The sequence below is a fragment of the Porites lutea genome, chromosome 3, assembly GCF_958299795.1.
Source record: "Porites lutea chromosome 3, jaPorLute2.1, whole genome shotgun sequence".
Lineage (NCBI taxonomy): Eukaryota > Metazoa > Cnidaria > Anthozoa > Scleractinia > Poritidae > Porites > Porites lutea.
Window position 1 is genome coordinate 38,033,919 of NC_133203.1, and position 21,746 is coordinate 38,055,664.

Consider the following 21,746-nt stretch of genomic DNA (forward strand, 5'->3'; position numbering starts at 1 on the left):
AAAGCGCTGGGTTTAAAGAAGAATCTAAGTAAAAGAGAGTTACAAATGATTCTGTGGGAATATATATATATCTATCCTTGAAGGGCAACCAGTATCAACCAAAAACAAGCTATTACTACCCAAACTCGTCTTAATGTTACAGTGAGTCTATATCTCAGCCCTGACAACAGGGCAAGAAGTCTGTCCACACTGATGGTGGCTCATGTAAGGAGTGATACTGCAGGGAGCAGAGAAAAGACTTGCCAACATTAGTCAATTTTATTTGATTTCATTTTTACCAGATGAAAATCATCAATTTTCTAGACACATGAGTTCACAAATCATCCCCTTTAATTTCTGTTTTGATTACTGGAGATATTTTCTAACTTTGTATGGGTCTCAAAAGATATACAGGCTCTGATATCTGCAGAAAAACGAGCTTACTTTAACAGTTCCTTTTTTAAAAGTTATTCATTTCAAAAGCAGCGGAAAATCTTGCAGATCATGTTCTTCACTTCTTGTCTCACATCTTTGATCCTCCAACAATAAAGCGCTGGGTTTAGAGAAGAATTTAAATAAAGGAGAGTCACAAATAATTCCGAAAGAATAGATATTTCGGTCGAAAAGGGTAGTTTACCAAGAATTCTTAAAAGACTTAAAAACCGTATTACGATATATGGAATATAACAAATAAATAAAGCTAACTGCACCCATGCTATGCTGTACACTGTCCTCTTGTATCGAGCTATGTTCAGTTGATTCCCTCCTCCATTTGGCCGCTGTCCTTGTTGAGTATTGCGATGAACCTGAACTTGTCGATAACGAAGGGTTTTGAATATCTTCGCGTAAGAGAATACTGAGACTAGCAAGGAAAGTGTTAATAGAGCACAGAACAACATATTGGTTATTTCATCTAGTTTTGGACATTCAACTGAACATGTGCTACCTGTAGCTCGAAGAGCACTAATCAGCCAAAAACAAAGTATGACCAGCCAAACTCGCTTTAATGTTACAGTGTATCTATATCTCAGCCCTAACAACAGGGCAAGAAGTCTGTCCACACTGATGGCGGCTGATGTAAGGAGTGATACTACAGGGAGCAGAGAAAAGAAAAACTCGTCTGCACGCGGAATTGCGACATTCACATTCCAAGTTGTGAACTGGGGAAAGAGAATAGTAACATACAGTGGCTGAGAGATAAGTCCAACTAAGAGATCGGTGACTGCCAGGCATCGAAATAACAGTTTTGTTGGTGGATAAACGGACGTCACTTTATGAAGAGCAATCAGGATTAGAGCGTTGCCAAAAGATGCAATGATGGCGAGAAAAATATTGATGCCTACAAGAATTACCATACTCGTTGAACGAGCATTCCATGATGTTACTTCAGTCGCACTTGTGCTGTTTTCGTACTCAGTTGAGTTTGCCATGTCTTTACATTTGTTGCAAAGGAACTACACTCGGCTTAATATATATGGAAAGAATTCCTTCTAATTTTTGTAATTGCTTTTGGAAACAACACAGGCCTTTATAAACAGTTTCTACAAGTAAAGAGATTATGATAACAGGTTATTTTTAATTGGTTCTGAGCTAAACAGGATGACTGTCACATTTAGAACTGCATGATTTTACGACATACCGGTCAGTGGTCTTTGAACTACTATCGTATCCTGTTTATTTTTCTGTTCTTTCTATGAGCTAAACCTAATCTAAGAAGCTGAGTATGCCGATTGTTGAATTTGGGAGAAAATTTATTTGTTTGATTAAGTGTCTTAAGTTAGCCGTTCAATGCACGAACTCTTAGTCCGATTATAAAACAACGAATTATGACAACCACCTTATTGGTTTGATAAATGTGGTCGCTTATGGACGATATGGGCAGACTTGGGCAGGTGATCTATTTACTAAATTAGAAAATTAAAACAATAAACCGATCCTTACGGCAAGAAGATTGTTTTCTTTCTTCATCTTTTCTATCACTCCTAAGGATCAGTTAACTGTTTTAATTTTAAAACTTGGTATTCCAAATTTTACTGATCCTGGCCAACTAAACATGACTAAAGATCCCAGTCCGACTGACCCTCACTGGTTTTTCGTCGTGGTTTTGCCTTCACAAGTGTTTCTGATCTATTGACAGAATAACCAATAACAGTGTCTCTGTCTGCAAGAAAGCCGTAAGGAAGCCTATTTTCTTTCCGTTAGTGCTATTTAATAATGATGATAATAATCTTAATGAAGCTTGTAGCCATTGCAGTTATTATTTCTTTAATATCTTGGTTTGTAATTTGCTTCCAAGGCTGCTTTATTGTTTTTCTTATATTCGGACAATTTCAAATGGATTGAAACGTTTATAGTCTTAATTAGCGGTTCATAGTGACCAGGTGACCAGTTCTGTCGTTTGTCATACATTTAGTTTGTCATTTTAACGACTCTACGTTCTCTTAAAACTCTGTGTTTTTAGTAGTGGTGGTTCTTCTTTATTTGGGCTAAACGGAAACATGCCAGTGAACAGGGCCGTATTGGTCCAAGAGTCTTTTGTTTTAGAAATTAAAAGGTTAACAGTTTCTCTATTGAGCGTCTTAAACGCGGGTATCCGGCTGCAGGTTTATTCATCGGATTCAATGTATGCATTTTTTTAATTGGATGACAAGTTGGTGTTCTTTTAAGCTGAAAAGGAAGTCACGTTTTCAGTGTGAAAATTAAAAAGTTTCAACTTTGGCAGAAAATTGATGGATAAGGTATAAGGGGGGAATTTCACATATCCATGATGCATCGCTTCATTCTATGTTATCAAGCTTCCAAACGCACGTGATCTATCAGTTCAACAGGGACGCGATAATTGAACTACGGTGGAAATCGACTTGTGTTGCTGATAAAACCTTCTGTACCTTTGCCGTGTCAATCTATTTACGATTTTCGTTCTACTATTCCAAATATATCTCTTGTTAAGTCAAAGAGAGTGTTTTGGCGGCCGATTATTAGTTAACTAGCCTTACCATCGCAAGGCAGTCCACGCAAATGTTCTTAGAAGCTTGCAAGGTCTTTGCTTCAATACGTCCTGTTTTAACGAGCGTTGATACAGCTCTCCATGGATTAACAAGCGATTTCCACGTACTTGTCCTGAAATAAATACATATTCTAGTTGTGATATTTCTCTTCGTTGCTTGCTTGTGATCGCGGTGTTCATATTGTCAGTTCAATAATTCATCGATGCAGTACATCAACCGTTCACTGACCGTTCGTTCACCGCACATGCTTTTACTTCAACAAGCTCGGCTTATGCAGTCGAAAACACCGAGAGAGTACAAAGTGACGTCTATCGGAGATAAAATTCAACGGAAGAGATAGCTCCAACAAACAAAAAAATAACAAAGACATCTCTGCATTTTTCGCAACAGAACACCAGCTAAGCATTCGTCAAACATAAACAGAAAAAGCTTTATTAAGAAAAGGTAAAATATATATACAAAAACAAAAAAACCCACTTCTTCTTTACAATGGATCGTAAAAGACTTATTGAAATGTCTTTAAAGGTTTTATACGCCGGTTGAGATCCTACGGCATGCTATTCCATGACATTTGCTGGCCTGTACATTTCAAGTTCGCCTAGCGCGTTTCCGACCGGAAGCCACCATGAGAAACCAATTTTACCTAAAATAATGAGACAAACAAGCTTTAATACTATAAACCATTGAATTTAAACACTCATAATACCCTCCGGAGATAATATTTGTGTTTTGATCAGCGGAAAAAGAGCGAATTCAAGAAAAAATGTCCCATCTTCGCAGGACTTAGCATAAAGAAGTTGAAACCTTCGCCTTGCATCTTTGCGGAGAAAGGGGAGAAAATACGATATTCCAAAACGATCAAACCCATAAAAATCGAGAGGTCGAAAGAGGTCGGAGCGTGGAACTAGTATCAAGCACCCCTTGTCCGCCGATTTAAATAATTTATTAGGGCAAAACCTTTCTAGAATAAAGACAGTTTTCGATAATTGAAAGTCATCTAAATAAATATTCACTTGCGAGTTAAAACAGCATGGCTTAACAGGGTCGGAAACGAGAGCAATAACGCGTGAAATGACCTTGGAAACATTTTACATTATCAATCAGATACCTGGATGAGCTGCATCTTGAAATTCAGGCCCTTGAAAATCTCCCTCGAAAATCTCGAACGCTCTTTCCACCGCGGAGAGAAGACAGAAATTAGCCGCGAAGCATCATGGGATATATGAAATTCCCACCTCCCCCCCCCCGCCCACCCCCCTTTGATAAGTGATATTTTTCTCAGCTGAACCGTCGGGTGGATTCTTAACCGTTAACCGTAGTATTTGCCCGGGCTGGGATTTATTATAATTTTTCTTTTTTTAACTTCAAACTGGTAATGCTATTCCGGCTTCGAAGCAAACATCCCATGAAAGCCAAACAACAGGTGCTTAGGAAATGGTTTCGGGTTCAACGATCCCAAAAACATTTTTTTGAAATTAAAATTTTCATGTTACTACTTCATATATGTTGTGTCTTTGTTATGTTGCTCGTTTACAGCCATTAAACTCAACAGCAGAAAATCTTGCGGATCGTGTTCTTTACTTCTTGTCTCACATCTCTGATCCTCCAAAAGTAAAACGCAAGGTTTAGAAGTAATTTAAATGAAAGAGAGTTACAAATGATTCCCGAGCAATGGCTGTTGCCGTATTTAACTGAAACCGGCTATTAAACAGAATGTTATTGAAATGACAGCTAGTGGAGCATAGCAACCAAGTAAGGCTAGCTGCACCCATGTTATGCCTGTAAACGGTTTTTATTTGTATCGAGCTACAATTTGTCGGTTCAGTTGATTCCCCTTTCCGTTTGATCGTTCTTGAATATTTCGTTGAATTCGAGCTTGCTTCTTACGAAGAGTGTGAAAAATGGTTAGGTAAGAAAACGTTCATATAACAACAAAAATAATAGTAAAGTTCACAAAATAAAGAGCTTCTAAGGATGTTAGGACACTAATTAACAAAACAGATTAAAACCAAAGAGACGAGTCTTAATGTTATAGTGTGTCTATATCTCAGCCCTGATCCAAATCAGTTCTAGGAAGTAAAGAAAGAGGGCTAGCGTACCCTTAGTGGGTCCTTGTTGACATATCATCGCTCACCTGCCCAGTTTTATTCCACCTTCTCAGTGATGAACGAAATCTTCCAAGTTTATCCTTATTTGTGAAAACTAAAAAACAACAATTTTTGTCTTTGTAAACCATCAAAAAGGTGATTTTAAGTAAAGGCCTACAGAAAAACGAGTCAAAATAAGGTATAAAAGTGGCCAACATTAGGCAATTTTATTTGATTCCATTTTTACCGTGTGCGCAAAATCATCAATTTTCTAGACACATGAATCAGCAAATCACCTCTTTAATTTCTGTTTTAATTACTTGAGATATTTTCTAACTTTGTATGGATCTCAAAAGATATACAGTCTCTGATATCCGCAGTAAAATGAGTCAACTTTATCAGTTCCTTTTTTTATAGTCATTAACTTTAAAAGCAGCAGAAAATCTTGCAAATCATGTTTTTCACTTCTTGTTTCACATCTCTGATCCTCCAACAATAAAGCGCTGGATTTAAAGAAGAATTTAAGTAAACGAGAGTTACAAATGATTCTGTGGTAATATATGATTTGGTCGAAAAGGGTAGTTTACGAAACAGCCTTATAAACCCTAATAAGATGTATGGAATATAGCAAATAAGTAAAGCTAACTGCACCCATGCTATGCTGTACACTGTCCTCTTGTATCGAGCTATGTTCAGTTGATTCCCTCCTCCATTTGGCCGCTGTCCTTGTTGAGTATTGCGATGAACCTGAACTTGTCGATAACGAAGGGTTTTAAATATCTTCGCGTAAGAGAATACTGAGACTAGCAAGGAAAGCGTTAATAGAGCACAGAATAAGCAAAAGGCAATTTTTAGCTAGTTTTGGATATTCAAAGAACACCTGGAAGGGCACTTATCACCCAAAAACAAACTATTACTACCCCAACTCGCCTTAATGTTACAGTGTATCTATATCTCAGCCCTAACAACAGGGCAAGAAGTCTGTCCACACTGATGGCGGCTGATGTAAGGAGTGATACTGCAGGAAGCAGAGAAAAGAAAAAGTCGTCTGCACGCGCAATTGCGACATTCACATTCCAAGCTGTAAACTGGGGAAAGAGAATAGTAACAACATACAGTGGTTGAGAGATAAGTCCAACTAAAAGATTGGTGACCGCCAGGCATCGAAATAACAGTTTTGTTGGTGGATAAACAGACGTCACTTTATGAAGAGCAATCAGGATCAGAGCGTTGCCAAGAGATGCGGTGATGGCGAGAAAAATATTGAGACCTGCAAGAACTGCCATGCTTGTTGAATAAGCATTCCATGATGCTGTTACTTCAGTCGAGCTTGTGCTGTTTTTATATTCAGTTAAGTTTGCCATTAGTCGTGTTAACTGCTTTGTTAAAGTACACCGGCCCACTGTTTCTATAGAATAATTTTCTTTTAGCCAGGTTTATGATGATCAAATTAATGCTGTCGCTATCTGCGGTATATTATACACTATATTAATTTTGGGAGCCTGCGTGTCTATTAAATAAACTTGACTTGCTTTTCAATAGAAAACCATGTTTTATTTTCAGATATTCTCAACATCCACCTGTAAATTTGAAACCACTATGAAGATTTCAAAAAACATTTAGAAGATACACCGGTATTCAGCGGTTATTTCATTCTATTTTTTAAGCTTTCTTTTCTTGACCAAGATCGTAGAAGGTATTATACAGTTATTTTGTGTTTATTTATCAGGGTGATGGGGTTTCGTTGACCTAATGAAAGTCAAAAATGAAAACAGCGATCTACACTTATTTACTAGAGAAAATTGAAACTATGGCTTAACAGCCTGAATGGTAAGATAGCCGAGAGGGTAGCGATAGTAACCTTAAGTGCCACAATAGGTCTTTTGCATTAGTAGTTGATCACGTGATCAACTTTCGGTAAACGCGAAAACAGTTCGCTTGAGGATGACTCGAGCCAGGGCTCGACGTAGGACTCGACAATTTTTCGCTTTCCCGCTTTTTTCACGTCCTGGCAACTCGCATTTTTTAAAAAAATGATCTTTTAAATTTTATTGGAGCGTCAATGTATTTGGCACGAAAGTACTAATTGGGGGCACTAGTTTTATGTCTCCGACTTGAGACGGGACAGCCAGTTTGCGTTATCATCCGAGCCACGCGAAGGTCTAGTAGCTTGCACCCGGTGCAAAGGGAGTACCTTAAAACAAAACTGAATGCAGGGCTGGCACTATGGCAAAGGGTTGATTTATCAAAAACTCTGAGTAGTCTCAGGCCTGCTCAGCGTTTTTTTAGACCCCGAGTATCCAATCGGAAATCGAACCCAAACCTCGAGCTTCTCTCTCAGTAGAGTCAAGCGCTCTACCGACTAAGATTGGCTCAAGTTAACAATAGCTTTCGAGCAAATGTATTTCCAACTGGGGAGGCTAACTTTGGGAAATCTATGCCCGGCCACCCCAGCAGGAGACCCGGGATGGATTTGATTTGTACACAACCTCGTCCCCAGGGATTTTCCCTAGGGACGAGGTTGGATTTGTACAGTGCCCAGGCCTCATTTGCTTGAATTTAATTGTGAAGCAAGGAACAGCTTACAAAAATGAAGGACTGGATCCTAATGAAGGATCTACTCAGCAATAAGTGAAAATGTAAAACAAAAGAAGCAAGGATGATTTTACAGTCGGGAATATATATATATTTACCAATATTTCGGAAGGCACGGCCTTCCTCACGAGGAGCCGCAAGCGGTGATATTTTTGCACGGCATCTGGCGTCTTCAGGGTCTTACATACTGAATGAAGAGGTTAAGCTAAGACGTTACAATTTGAAATAAAGAATAGCGTACAATATGATACTATAATAACGTGTGAAAATTTAAATGAGAAAAAGTGGACGTTGAAAACCGTCGTTGAAGTAGTGATTGGAAAGAAATTAGAAATTTAAAAATAGAATAAATAACTGATAACAAATAGAAGAAATAAAGACTGTATTCTTGAACCGTTTGGTATGAATAAGAAAGATGAAATGTAATACAGTCTTTATTTCTTCTATTTGCTGTTATTTATTTACTCTATTTTTAGCCCTCCGAAATATTGGTAAAAATATATATATATTCCCGACTGCAAAATCAGCCTTGCTTCATTTTTTTAATATTTTCTCATTTAGAAAGTAGTCATGTTTCATGTTAGAAAGTAGTCATGTTTCAGCAAACTTAACCCCGTAGGTGCCTTCCCTTGCCTTCCGTATGCCTTCCCTTAATTAATATGTACAACAGTCGCAGAAGCGGAGACAACTAACGACCGGCCGTACACCCACTACATGTAAGCCGATGCCAAATGTCAGGTTATTTTGGCGGGAAAGCGTATGGCCACCCGCGTCTTGTGAAGCAGAGACAACTAAAGAGTCAATAAAGACGAAAACGGAAAGCGGAAAATGTTTCTGTATCCGTGTTGTTTTACAGCGGTTACCACTAACACGCGCCCTCAAAGGGTTTTTTCTTCGGTTCAAACCTGCGTTTTGGTGGACGTCAATCAACCGTTACCATGGTTTTTCACGCGTTAGCCTAGAGGAGATTCTTTCTCCGTTTCTTGAGCACTCGGAAGAATATGTCGGCGTTTCAGCCGTTTTTGCAATATTTTGCTACAGGATCTGACACCGCTTCATGTCAAGATTACGAGGAGAAACAATTTGTTGAGTGTTTTTCGGTGGAAACTCTAATTATCGACATAATTACACACTGTAAGTTACAAGTTACAGCCACATAAGCTTTCTCAATCGCTCGCAACTCGTCTGAGTTCTTGCTAGTTCTGGTTTCTATTCGATAACATGAAGAATGATAAGAAGTAAAATTCATTTTCGAAAACAGCCTCCATTCAGAGGAAACTTTTTCCCCTTTCGGTGTGATATCCGAGTTTTGTTTCTTTGAATTTATTCTAGCTTTGTGGCATATTCGTCCACGGCTCCCGTGTTTTCATACAATCAAATAAATAAACAACCTGAAAACCGTTACGTAAACTATAGAGAATGTTTCGGCTATTTCACTAAGCTAGCAGAGTCCTCGTTGTTTTAACAATGTAATCCTTCATCTTAATAAAATAATTTAAAAAGCCGTCGTCGTTCGAAATTATTCGCCCCTCATTCAGCGATGAGGGAGCCTTCTCTGTCAGAGCGCTTGGAAAACCATGGAAACAGTTGATTGACGTCCACCAAAACTCAGGTTTAAACAGACAGAAAAACCCTTCAAAGGCGCGTGTCAGTGGTAACCGCTGTAAGTATTAAGCTTAGATTAACTGTCACGTCCACAAATTTGGAAAATCGAGAAAAAAAAAGACAGAGAAAAAGAGAAAGTAGGGGACAGGCCAGCGAGGCTCAACGAGAAAAGGAGCTAGAGCGAGAGACAAGAAACAAAGGGAGACATTTTTTGTTGGAGGAACAACGTGAAATTTTGTAACGGCGGGATTCTAGCGGCCACCAGGGTGAAAATGAGTGACAGTGAAAAAAAAAAAAATGTGAGCAAGAACACGCACGACACTTAAAACATGTAACCAGGAAGTTTCTGGACGTTTCACGTTGCAGTCGTGCAAAACAACGGCAAAGAAATGTACAAAAAAGGTGTGCTGCGCGTGTAAAGTTGCTTGTTTGCTAATTAGACCTATTGCTGTTTTTTTTTACCGTTCTCGTTGCCTCGCCCCTTAGCATTATACGATTTTATATTTTGTTTGAGCAAACTATCAAAATTATCGAGAGCTTCGCTTTTAGCCCTGGCTAAATCTATATATTAAGAACATCAACAATTTAATTTCGCTTTTGTACAAAATTATGCTGAACTGACGCAAAATAAAGAAACCTCATGCTCTTGAGCGAAAATGCGCATGCTCAAAAATTGCCACAGGACAACCATTAAGTTTTCTTCGCAACTGGACTAATGAAAACGGAAATTACAAAATGTAACGAGTCAAAAGAATGGTTAAACGGCCATTTGTTAAATTTCGAACGCCAAATACACTTACATAATCCGGCTGCCAGGCCTATTATTTTGTATATATTTCTTTCACTTAGCGTCGTAGAAAGCTCGCTTTCCATTAGAGGACTGTCTTGATAATTATAGTTGCCATGAAGTAAGCATCGACCCCTCTATTTCGGGTAAACAATGCGCATGCTATGCTATAAGGAGCAAAGCAAACAAGTAAGGCCAACTACAGCTATGCTAAACTGACTGTTCAGTCTTTCTGTATCGCGCTATGTTCACTGCATACAAAATTCTTATATCCAATTTTCAGGTTAAAAATTCGTTTCCACCACCCTCACCAGGCCCGCGTTGTTCAAACGTTGGATAGCGCTATCCACCGAATAAATCACTATCCAGTGGATAAGTATCAGGGAAACCGACTGCTTATCCACCTTTTGAACAACTGGGGCCAGATGGATGCCCTAAATCTCGTCCCTAGATCTGTACAGTTTGAACAGCGGAAGTGGTATTTATGCCAAATATAACGTACAAACCATGCTATTATTAGTTTATACTACTACTCGCAAAAGGTTTGTAATATTTACATGTAGGTATTTCAAATTAAGCTGAAAAACCACTGCTCTAATTGTACAAATTTTTTCATGTAGAGTATAACTTGAGATATTTTCTCACTTTGTATGGGCCTTAAAAGATATATACAGGCTTTGATATCCGCAGCAAAATGAGCTCACTTTAGCAGTTCCTTTTTTATAATTTTTAATTTTAAAAGCAGCGGAAAATCTTGCGGATGATGTTCTTCACTTCTTGTCTCACATCTCTGATCCTCCAACAATAAAGAGCTGGGTTTAAAGAAGAATTTAAGTAAAAGAGAGTTACAAATGATTCTCCGGGAATATATATATATGCTTGAAGGGCAACCAGTATCAACCAAAAACAAGCTATTACTACCCAAACTCGTCTTAATGTTACAGTGTGTCTATATCTCAGCCCTAACAACAGGGCAAGAAGTCTGTCCACACTGATGGCGGCTCATGTAAGGAGTGATACTGCAGGGAGCAGAGAAAAGACTTGCCAGCATTAGTCAATTTTATTTGTTTTCATTTTTACCAGGTGAAAATCATCAATTTTCTAGACACATGAGTTCACAAATCACCCCTTTTAATTTCTGTTTTGATTACTGGAGATATTTTCTAACTTTGTATGGGTCTCAAAAGATATACAGGCTCTGATATCTGCAGAAAAACGAGCTTACTTTAACAGTTCCTTTTTTAAAAGTTATTCATTTCCATTGCAGCGGAAAATCTTGCGGATCATGTTCTTCACTTCTTGTCTCACATCTTTGATCCTCCAACAATAAAGCGCTGGGTTTAAAGAAGAATTTAAATAAAGGAGAGTCACAAATAATTCCGAGAGAATAGATATTTCGGTCGAAAAGGGTAGTTTACCAAGACTTAAAAACTGTATTACGATATATGGAATATAACAAATAAATAAAGCTAACTGCACCCATGCTATGCTGTACACTGTCTTCTTGTATCGAGCTATGTTCAGTTGATTCCCTCCTCCATTTGGCCGCTGTCCTTGTTGAGTATTGCGATGAACCTGAACTTGTCGATAACGAAGGGTTTTGAATATCTTCGCGTAAGAGAATACTGAGACTAGCGAGGAAAGTGTTAATAGAGCACAGAATAACATATTGGTTATTTCATCTAGTTTTGGACATTCAAATGAACATGTGCTACCTGTAGCTTGAAGAGCACTAATCAGCCAAAAACAAAGTATGACCAGCCAAACTCGCTTTAATGTTACAGTGTATCTATATCTCAGGCCTAACAACAGGGCGAGAAGTCTGTCCACACTGATGGCGGCTGATGTAAGGAGTGATACTACAGGGAGCAGAGAAAAGAAAAACTCGTCTGTGCGCGAAATTGCGACATTCACATTCCAAGTTGTGAACCGGGGAAAGAGAATAGTAACATACAGTGGCTGAGAGATAAGTCCAACTAAGAGATCGGTGACTGCGAGGCATCGAAATAACAGTTTTGTTGGTGGATAAACGGACGTCACTTTATGAAGAGCAATCAGGATTAGAGCGTTGCCAAAAGATGCAATGATGGCGAGAAAAATATTGATGCCTGCAAGAATTACCATACTCGTTGAACGAGCATTCCATGATGTTACTTCAGTCGCACTTGTGCTGTTTTCGTACTCAGTTGAGTTTGCCATGTCTTTGCATTTGTTGCAAAGGAACTACACTCGGCTTAATATGTATGGAAAGAATTAAATAACAGGTTATTTTTTATTGGTTCTGATGAGCTAAACAGGATGACTGTCACATTTAGAACTGCATGATTTTACGACATACCGGTCAGTGGTCTATGAACTACTATAGTATCATGTTTATTTTTCTGTTCTTTCTAGGAGCTAAACCTAATCTAAGAAGCTGAGTATGCCGATTGTTGAATTTGGGAGAAAATTTCTTTGCTTGATTAAGTGTCTTAAGTTAGCCGTTCAATGCACGAACTCTTAGTCCGATTATAAAACAACGAATTATGACAACCACCTTATTGGTTTGACAAGACTGCTTTATTGTTTTTCTTATATTCGGACAATTTCAAATGGATTGAAACGTTTATAGTCTTAATTAGCGGTTCATAGTGACCAGGTGACCAGTTCTGTCGTTTGTCATATATTTAGTTTGTCATTTTAATGACTCTACGTTGTCTTAAAACTCTGTGTTTTCAGTAGTGGTGGTTCTTCTTTATTTGGGCTAAACGGAAACATGCCACTGAACAGGGCCGTATTGAGCGTCTTAAACGCGGGTATGCGGCTGCAGTTTTATTCATCGGATTCAATGTATGCATTTTTTTTAATTGGATGACAAGTTGGTGTTCTTTTAAGCTGAAAAGGAAGTCACGTTTTCAGTGTGAAAATTAAAAAGTTTCAACTTTGTCAGAAAATTGATGGATAAGGTACAAGGGGGGAATTTCATATATCCATGATGCATCGCTTCATTCTATGTTATCAAGCTTCCCTTCCAAACGCACGTGATCTATCAGTTCAACAGGGACGCGACAATTGAACTACGGTGGAAATCGACTTGTTTTGCTGATAAAACCTTCTGTACCTTTGCTGTGTCGATCTATTTACGATTTTCGTTCTACTATTCCAAATACATCTCTTGTTAAGTCAAAGAGAGTGTTTTGGCGGCCGATTATTAGTTAACTAGCCTTACCATCGCAAGGCAGTCCACGCAAATGTTCTTAGAAGCTTGCAAGGTCTTTGCTTCAATACGTCCTGTTTTAACGAGCGTTGATAAAGCTCTCCATGGATTAACAAGCGATTTCCGCGTACTTGTCTTGAAATAAATACATATTCTAGTTGTGATATTTCTCTTCGTTGCTTGCTTGTGATCGCGGTGCTCATATTGTCAGTTCAATAATTCATCGATGCAGTACATCAACCGTTCACTGACCGTTCGATCACCGCACATGCTTTTACTTCAACAAGCTCGGCTTATGCAGTCGAAAACACCGAGAGAGTACAAAGTGACGTCTATCGGAGATAAAATTCAAAGGAAGAGAATAGCTCCAACAAACAAAAAAATAACAAAGACATCTCTGCATTTTTCGCGACAGAACACCAGCTAAGCATTCGTCAAACATAAACAGAAAAAAGCTTTATTAAGAAATGGTAAAATATATATACAAAAACAAAAACACCCACTTCTTCTTTACAATGGATCGTAAAAGACTTATTGAAATGTCTTTAAAGGTTTTATACGCCGGTTGAGATCCTACGGCATGCTATTCCATGACATTTGCTGGCCTGTACATTTCAAGTTCGCCTAGCGCGTTTCCGACCGGAAGCCACCATGAGAAACCAATTTTACCTAAAATAATGAGACAAACAAGCTTTAATACTATAAACCATTGAATTTAAACACTCATAATACCCTCCGGAGATAATATTTGTGTTTTGATCAGCGGAGAAAGAGCGAATTCAAGAAAAAATGTCCCATCTTCGCAGGACTTAGCATAAAGAAGTTGAAACCTTCGCCTTGCATCTTTGCGGAGAAAGGGGAGAAAATACGATATTCCAAAACGATCAAACCCATAAAAATCGAGAGGTCGAAAGAGGTCGGAGCGTGGAACTAGTATCAAGCACCCCTTGTCCGCCGATTTAAATAATTTATTAGGGCAAAACCTTTCTAGAATAAAGACAGTTTTCGATAATTGAAAGTCATCTAAATAAATATTCACTTGCGAGTTAAAACAGCATGGCTTAACAGGGTCGGAAACGAGAGCAATAACGCGTGAAATGACCTTGGAAACATTTTACATTATCAATCAGATACCTGGATGAGCTGCATCTTGAAATTCAGGCCCTTGAAAATCTCCCTCGAAAATCTCGAACGCTCTTTCCATCGCGGACAGAAGACAGAAATTAGCCGCGAAGCATCATGGGATATATGAAATTCCCACCTTCCCCCCACCCGCCTTTGATAAGGGATATTTTTCTCAGCTGAACCGTCGGGTGGATTCTTAACCGTTAACCGTAGTATTTGCCCGGGCTGGGATTTATTATAATATATTATAACTTCAAACTGGTAATGCTATTCCGGCTTCGAAGCAAACATCCCATGAAAGCCAAACAACAGGTGCTTAGGAAATGTTTTCGGGTTCAACGATCCCAAAAACATTTTTTTGAAATTAAAATTTTCATGTTACTACTTCATATATGTTGTGTCTTTGTTATGTTGCTCGTTTACAGCCATTAAACTCAACAGCAGAAAATCTTGCGGATCGTGTTCTTTACTTCTTGTCTCACATCTCTGATCCTCCAAAAGTAAAACGCAAGGTTTAGAAGTAATTTAAATGAAAGAGAGTTACAAATGATTCCCGAGCAACGGCTGTTGCGGTATTTAACTGAAACCGGCTATTAAACAGAATGTTATTGAAATGACAGCTAGTGGAGCATAGCAACCAAGTAAGGCTAGCTGCACCCATGTTATGCCTGTAAACGGTTTTTATTTGTATCGAGCTACAATTTGTCGGTTCAGTTGATTCCCCTTTCCGTTTGATCGTTCTCGAATATTTCGTTGAATTCGAGCTTGCTTCTTACGAAGAGTGTGAAAAATGGTTAGGTAAGAAAACGTTCATATAATAACAAAAATAATAGTAAAGTTCACAAAATAAAGAGCTTCTAAGGATGTTAGGGCACTAATTAACAAAACAGATTAAAACCAAAGAGACGCGTCTTAATGTTATAATGTTACTATATCTCAGCCCTGATCCAAATCAGTTCTCGGAAGTAAAGAAAGAGGGCTAGCGTACCCTTAGTGGGTCCTTATTGTCATATCATCGCTCACCTGCCCAGCTTTTTTCCACCTTCTCAGTGATGAACGAAATCTTCCAAGTTTATCCTTATTTGTGAAAACTGAAAAACAACAATTTTTGTCATCGTAAACCATCAAAAAGGTGATTTTAAGTAAAGGCCTACAGAAAAACGAGTCAAAATAAGGTATAAAAGTGGCCAACATTAGGCAATTTTATTTGATTCCATTTTTACCGTGTGAAAATCATCAATTTTCTAGACACATGAATCAGCAAATCACCTCTTTAATTTCTGTTTTTATTACTTGAGATATTTTCTTACTTTGTATGGATCTCAAAAGATATACAGGCTCTGATATCCGCAGCAAAATGAGTCAACTTTATCAGTTCCTTTTTTTATAGGCATTAACTTTAAAAGCAGCAGAAAATCTTGCGGATCATGTTTTTCACTTCTTGTCTCACATCTCTGATCCTCCAACAATAAAGCGCTGGATTTAAAGAAGAATTTAAGTAAACGAGAGTTACAAATGATTCTGTGGTAATATATAATTTGGTCGAAAAGGGCAGTTTACGAAACAACCTTAAAAACCCTAATAAGATGTATGGAATATAGCAAATAAGTAAAGCTAAATGGACCCATGCTATGCTGTACACTGTCCTCTTGTATCGCGCTATGTTTGGTTGATTCCCTCCTCCATTTAATGTTACAGTGTGTCTATATCTCAGCAATAACAACAGGGCAAGAAGTCTGTCCAGACTGATGGCGGCTGATGTAAGGGGTGATACTACAGGGAGCAGGGAAAAGAAAAACTCGTCTGCACGCGTAATTGCGACAATCACATTCCAAGTTGTGAACCAAGGAAAGAGAATAGTAACAACATACACTGGTTGAGAGATAAGTCCAACTAAAAGATCGGTGACTGCCAGGCATCGAAATAACAGTTTTGTTGGTGGATAAATGGACGTCACTTTATGAAGAGCAATCAGGATCAAAGTGTTGCCAAGAGATGCGGTGATGGCGAGAAAAATATTGATGCCTGCAATAATGGCGCTGCTTGTTGAACGAGCATTCCATGATGTTACTTTAGTCGCAGTTGTGCTGTTTTCATATTCAGTTGAGTTTGCCATGTCTTAATCAGTACATTAATTTGTTTTAAAGAAACTACTGATATGTTCAATATACGAAGAGAATTCCTTCTGAAACTGCTTCGGGAAGCAACACACAGGAACTGCAAGTCAGTATAAACAGTTCCTAAGTAAAGAGAGTATGACAACCGTAACAGGTTGTTTTTAATTGTTCTGAGTTGAGCAGGACGGCTGTGACGTTTAGTAAATTCGTGTTATGAGGAAAAGGATATTGTAACAAAAAATGCAATTCTTAATTAAAAAGGACTGCATGATTTTACTACAACCAGTGTTCCTCAGGAGCGTTATTCTAGCTGCCATATTCGCACATACTTTACGCCCGTGCATATAGATGAATTATGGAAAAGAAATAATGTTTTTTTTTCACTTCCTGAAAGCCTTTTTACCATCAAATAGGGGTGACTTATAACTTTTTCGCATTGTTGGTGTCTTTGCCCGTCTGAAAGGTAAACGTCTCGTCCTCTTTGAACCGAGATGTTATCTTGCTGATTTTTCTTGGTGGTAGAAGCCAAACCTAAGGAGCTCAGTATGCGCACCGACTGTTGGATTTATAAGAAAACTTTCTTTGTTTGAAAAATTGTGTGTAATTGGAAATTCAATGCACGAACCCCCAGCCCAAATTTAATATAAAACTACGAAATGACAACCAACTTATTGGGTTGATAAATACTGTCGTGTATAAACGATATGGGTAGATATGGACAAGTGATATTGAATGGCTTGAATTACTGATAACTGTGTCTCTGTCTGCACGCAAGGAAGCCAACTTTCGCTTCGTTAATGCTAATAATAATCCGTTGCCATTGCAGTTATTTTATCAAAATATTTTTGCTTATATTTTTTCCAGGACTGCTTTATTGATTTTCTGATATTAAGACAATTTTCAATGGCGTGAAACGTTTATTCTTTGTTTGCGGTTCATAGTGACCAACCTCTGTCCTCCGCAGAGGCCTCTTTGTGTCGTAGGGGGGCTGGGGAGAAAGAAATATAGAGCACGCGGGGCACGATGGGAAGGGGAAAGAGATAAGAGGTCTCTGTCATTTAACGCGCTGTTCTCCCATCGTCCCCCGTGCGCTTTCTATTTTTCGATTACTGCTTTTTTTATTGGGATATCCAGCGGGAGCCTCTGCGGAGAAGAGAGTGACTAATTAACTCTGTTGCATGTTTTGTGATGTATTTATTTTATGCGGTTGTCTTTCAGCTATATGTTTTCAGCAGTGGTGGTACTCCCTTATTAAGCACGCATATTTGCCTTTGAACAGCAGGGTATGATTCTCAGGGTCTTCTGTTTTAAACATGGCATACAATTTCACTGTAATCAAACACGTGTATCTGCCTGGATTTTATTCATCGGAATCAATGTATGCATTTCTCTTTGTGAATAAATTATAAAATAAGTTGGGTGCAAACTACGGTTTGAAAGAGCAAATATGAAATTGATATGAATTGATATAATTTAGTCATGTATTTGCCACAGACCAAAAAGCTAGTCCATAGACTAAAAGTCAAACAAATTAATCCCTCGTCTAGAGTCTTTTGAATAGGTTTGGAAAAATTAACATTGATAAGTATATGTAATAGGACTACATGCTGTCCAATTTGGAAATAATTGGATGAAAAAAATTCCGAGGACAGCCAAAATTGGACGAGGCCGTAGGCCGAGTCCAATTTGGCTGTCAGAGGAATTTTTTGAATCCAATTATTTCCAAATTGGACAAGCATGTAGTCCTCTTACTTATTAATTATATAGCTAGTGAGGAAACACAGCTTTGCAAGGAAAACTATGGGAACTGTCTCTGATAAAAAACAGACTGAAATCTTAATAATTTTTTTATTTTAATTCATTTTTAAATACATGCTGTAGTCCAAATAGAAATGAATTTCATTATCACAATTGAATTTAATAAATATAATAAATATAACAATACTGTAAAACTTTAAGGTCAAAAAATTTAGAATTCCATTATTTTGAAACTATCCAGTTTTCAATATCAAGAAATAAAAGTGTGTAAAGAAATAACACACACACAATAAAGATGGAAAAGATTAAGAAAAGAATGCAATTAACAAAGTGCAGAAAAAATAAAATTAATTATTTTAGTCTGTACAAAACATGCACACATTAAAAAAGTGCAAAACTACAATGAATACAAGAAAGGTGTAAATTTAAAGTTTTTGTGCAGTCAGCAATAGCTAGTCCTCATCTGAGTCTGAGAGTACAGAAGCTCTGATCCTTTTCCATGTATGTGGTGGCTCTGTGCTTTGGTGAGTTGGCACTGGCATATTAGATAGACCTGGAAAGCCAGGAAATGCACCATAGAAATTCACTGGACCTGTAAAGTTGTTGATGGTACTGAAACTGTTGCTGGAAGAACTGGCTTGAAGGGGTAGTCTATCCTTATTGGGGCTGCTGTTAGCAGGTTGTTGTTGAATATCACTTGTTTGCTTGCATCCACTGATTATATTTGACAGTTCCCTTGCCTGATTCTCGTCATCTCCTTCATATGAATTAAGGCTGAGAATATTACGGTGTCCAGTAACATCAATAATCTTGTCCCTCGGGACACCAGCATTCTTTAGCTTTTGCACACAAGTTTTTCTGCTCGAATGATTGGTAATTTTCTTACCAGTGGCAGCAGTTAGACCAGACTTGACAGCCATGTCTTTCATAAGCTGTCCAATTTTGTGTTCACCCATTCGTTGTCTGCTAAACCATACTTGGCCCTTGGGTTTTGAAATAGTTGTCAAGTAGAATGGCCCACTGTCTCTCATTTCTGGTGGTCTTCTAGACAGCATTTCTTCGAAAAGCATTACAGGGCATCTTTCGCCGCCAGTCGAAAACATTTTGGGTTGTACAGCTCTGTGGGCGATCCGGAGACCTCCTTGCCTCGTTTTTGTAGGACCTTCTTTAAAAGTTATGTATTTGACAACGCTGTCAGGACTGGTTATGATGCTGAAATCTTCCACCGTCATTGAATAGTGCTCTTGTCTCCCTCGGAGGCCAAAGTGTTCAGTGACATTTTCAAAGTTTACATTGACCAGAGCTTGAGCAGAATGTTTACCGAGCTGACCTGACTGCCAGAGGAATTCTTCGTCTTCTTCATTCAAAGCGTGAGATGCATTTTTTCGCTTTCCGTAACCCTTCACTCTCAATTCTCTTGCTTTCGCCTCAAGTTGTTGCCTTGACTTTTCAAATTCGCGGTCTCGCAAGATGCTGTGTTTTTTGCCAGCGTTTTTTAAATGGCGGTCCAACGCGCTCTGCATCACTGCCAGACTTTCTGGTTCATATTCGCCGCCGTCTTTTTTTCGAATTTCGGCAAAGAAGCGGCAGAGAATTGCATCTAGCTCTTCTGGAGGGATATCTTCCAAACGTCTCGCTTCGTTACGCTGGAGTTTCCACTCGTTGAAAACGTTCAGCCACGTTTTTGTGCTCTTGGCGGTGTTTGAGTTTTCGTTTCTGCTTCTAAGAGTATTAATTTCCTCTTCCTGCAACCATGGAAATCTCTCATTTGTGTTAGAACTGCTAAAGATGGAAAAATTTGGCAAATTTTCTTCACTGAATTCCTCCATGTTGTCAACAACAATGGCGACCTGTGCGGCTTTTAGTGCTGACGTTTGCTCACTGCTGATTGGTTGGTTTCACAATCCATTGTTTTTTCTCGGATTTCATTGGCCGAAACAAACTGTCCTATTTTTTCCCAAATAGGACAGTTTCTGCATTTTTTACTCAAATTCCATATTGAAAACTGTCCAAATTAAATCCCAAATTGGACAGTTCTGAGAAATTAAAGGATAATAGCCGTGCTGACAATACTGGATTAACTGACTGCTATATAATTAAAACTATTAATTGGTTGCAATTGCCTGCTCTGTGATCCGGTGTTTGTTAAAGAGGGTTTTAGAGCAGTTATACTCGTTTTCTTCGGAGAAACGTCTTTTACCATATTGGCCCTCTTATGCAGAAGCTGTCTGAGGATTCGCAAAACATCAAAAAACAAATCTATAATTTTTCCTGTCAGCTGCAATACGATTCTTTTCCATGCAAATGATTCTGACTGAAATGTCAAATTTCATTCCTATCGGAATATAGTTTCACAAAACAGTGTGTAATCAGGGTTAGCCAAGAATGCAGTTTTGTTACGTTGAATATGATGGTGATAAAGTTTTTTGTTCAGACCGGGTCAGTGTTTAAAAAAAACAACTCAGGGCAGTATAAACAGTGACTTGAAATTAGATAATGATTAGGTCTTCCTCTAAGCTGAAAAGGAAGTCACGTTTTCAGTGTTGAAAAATCATGACAAAAACCTTTATTTATTAAAAGAGATTCCGTGTTTATTCGATCCAGTCGCGTTTGTACTGTTTTCAAGCACTTTTGAAATAGTCATTGGTCTAAAAACATGCACCCTAAAAGAGGTTTGACGTTTTGAGTTACTATACAACTTCCTTTGTTGTAATAAATGGCTGAGCAATTCAATGAATACATTAAGCCACATTAGCTCTGAGGAGCTCCTGAATGACTACTACTTTATTGGGGGTAATTATGATCACGGTAAAATGTTATACAATTATTGAATGATCACGGTAAAATATTCAACAATTATTCAATGAGAATGAGTATGATGCAAAGAATTATACAGATCGAAGAGGATAACAGCCTCGTAACCCTAAACTTTTAATAAGAGCAACAGCAAACTTTGTGGGAAATGTTCTTCACTTCTTGTCGCACATCTCTAATCTTCCAACAATAAAGTACTGGGTTGAAAGAAGAGTTCGAAAATAGGAGAGTTAATAATGCTCGCCAAGCGACTTCCATTTCGGTGGAAGAATGGGGTATGTTAATAGCCAGACCTATTAACAATGCAATGCCGTATGGAGCATAGCAAATAAGTAAAGCAAACTGCACCCATGCTATGGCGTACACCGTCTTCTTGTATCGCGCTATAATTAGTTGATTCTGGCGTGCTCCGTATGGTTGTTGTTGTTGAATTTGAGCTTGCTGACGACGAAGAGAGACAAAGATTTTTATGTAAGAGAACGCTGAAATAACCACAGAAATTATCACTAAGAAAATGAAGGTCCCTCTAGTAAAGAAATATGCTATCTTATTAACAAAGAATATGACCCCTGTGTAAGTTAGGGCACTTAGAAACCACACACCGACTATGACCCCCCAAACGCGCCTTAAGGTTACAGTGTGTCTATATCTCAGCCCTAATGATAGGGCAAGAAG

General features: G+C 38.3%; 2 protein-coding genes and 1 pseudogene across 2 annotated transcripts; all 3 read right to left on the reverse strand.

Moving 5' to 3' along the window:
• Positions 1–455: 455 nt before the first annotated feature.
• LOC140932255 (melanocyte-stimulating hormone receptor-like) lies at positions 456–1,409 on the reverse strand. Its single transcript, XM_073381879.1, has one exon. The coding sequence runs from the start codon at positions 1,407–1,409 to the stop codon at positions 456–458; it is 954 nt and encodes a 317-aa protein (XP_073237980.1).
• A 4,091-nt stretch (positions 1,410–5,500) lies between these two features.
• LOC140932256 (melanocyte-stimulating hormone receptor-like) lies at positions 5,501–6,438 on the reverse strand (annotated as a pseudogene).
• A 4,871-nt stretch (positions 6,439–11,309) lies between these two features.
• LOC140932257 (trace amine-associated receptor 9-like) lies at positions 11,310–12,260 on the reverse strand. Its single transcript, XM_073381881.1, has one exon. The coding sequence runs from the start codon at positions 12,258–12,260 to the stop codon at positions 11,310–11,312; it is 951 nt and encodes a 316-aa protein (XP_073237982.1).
• Between the last annotated feature and the right edge of the window lie 9,486 nt (positions 12,261–21,746).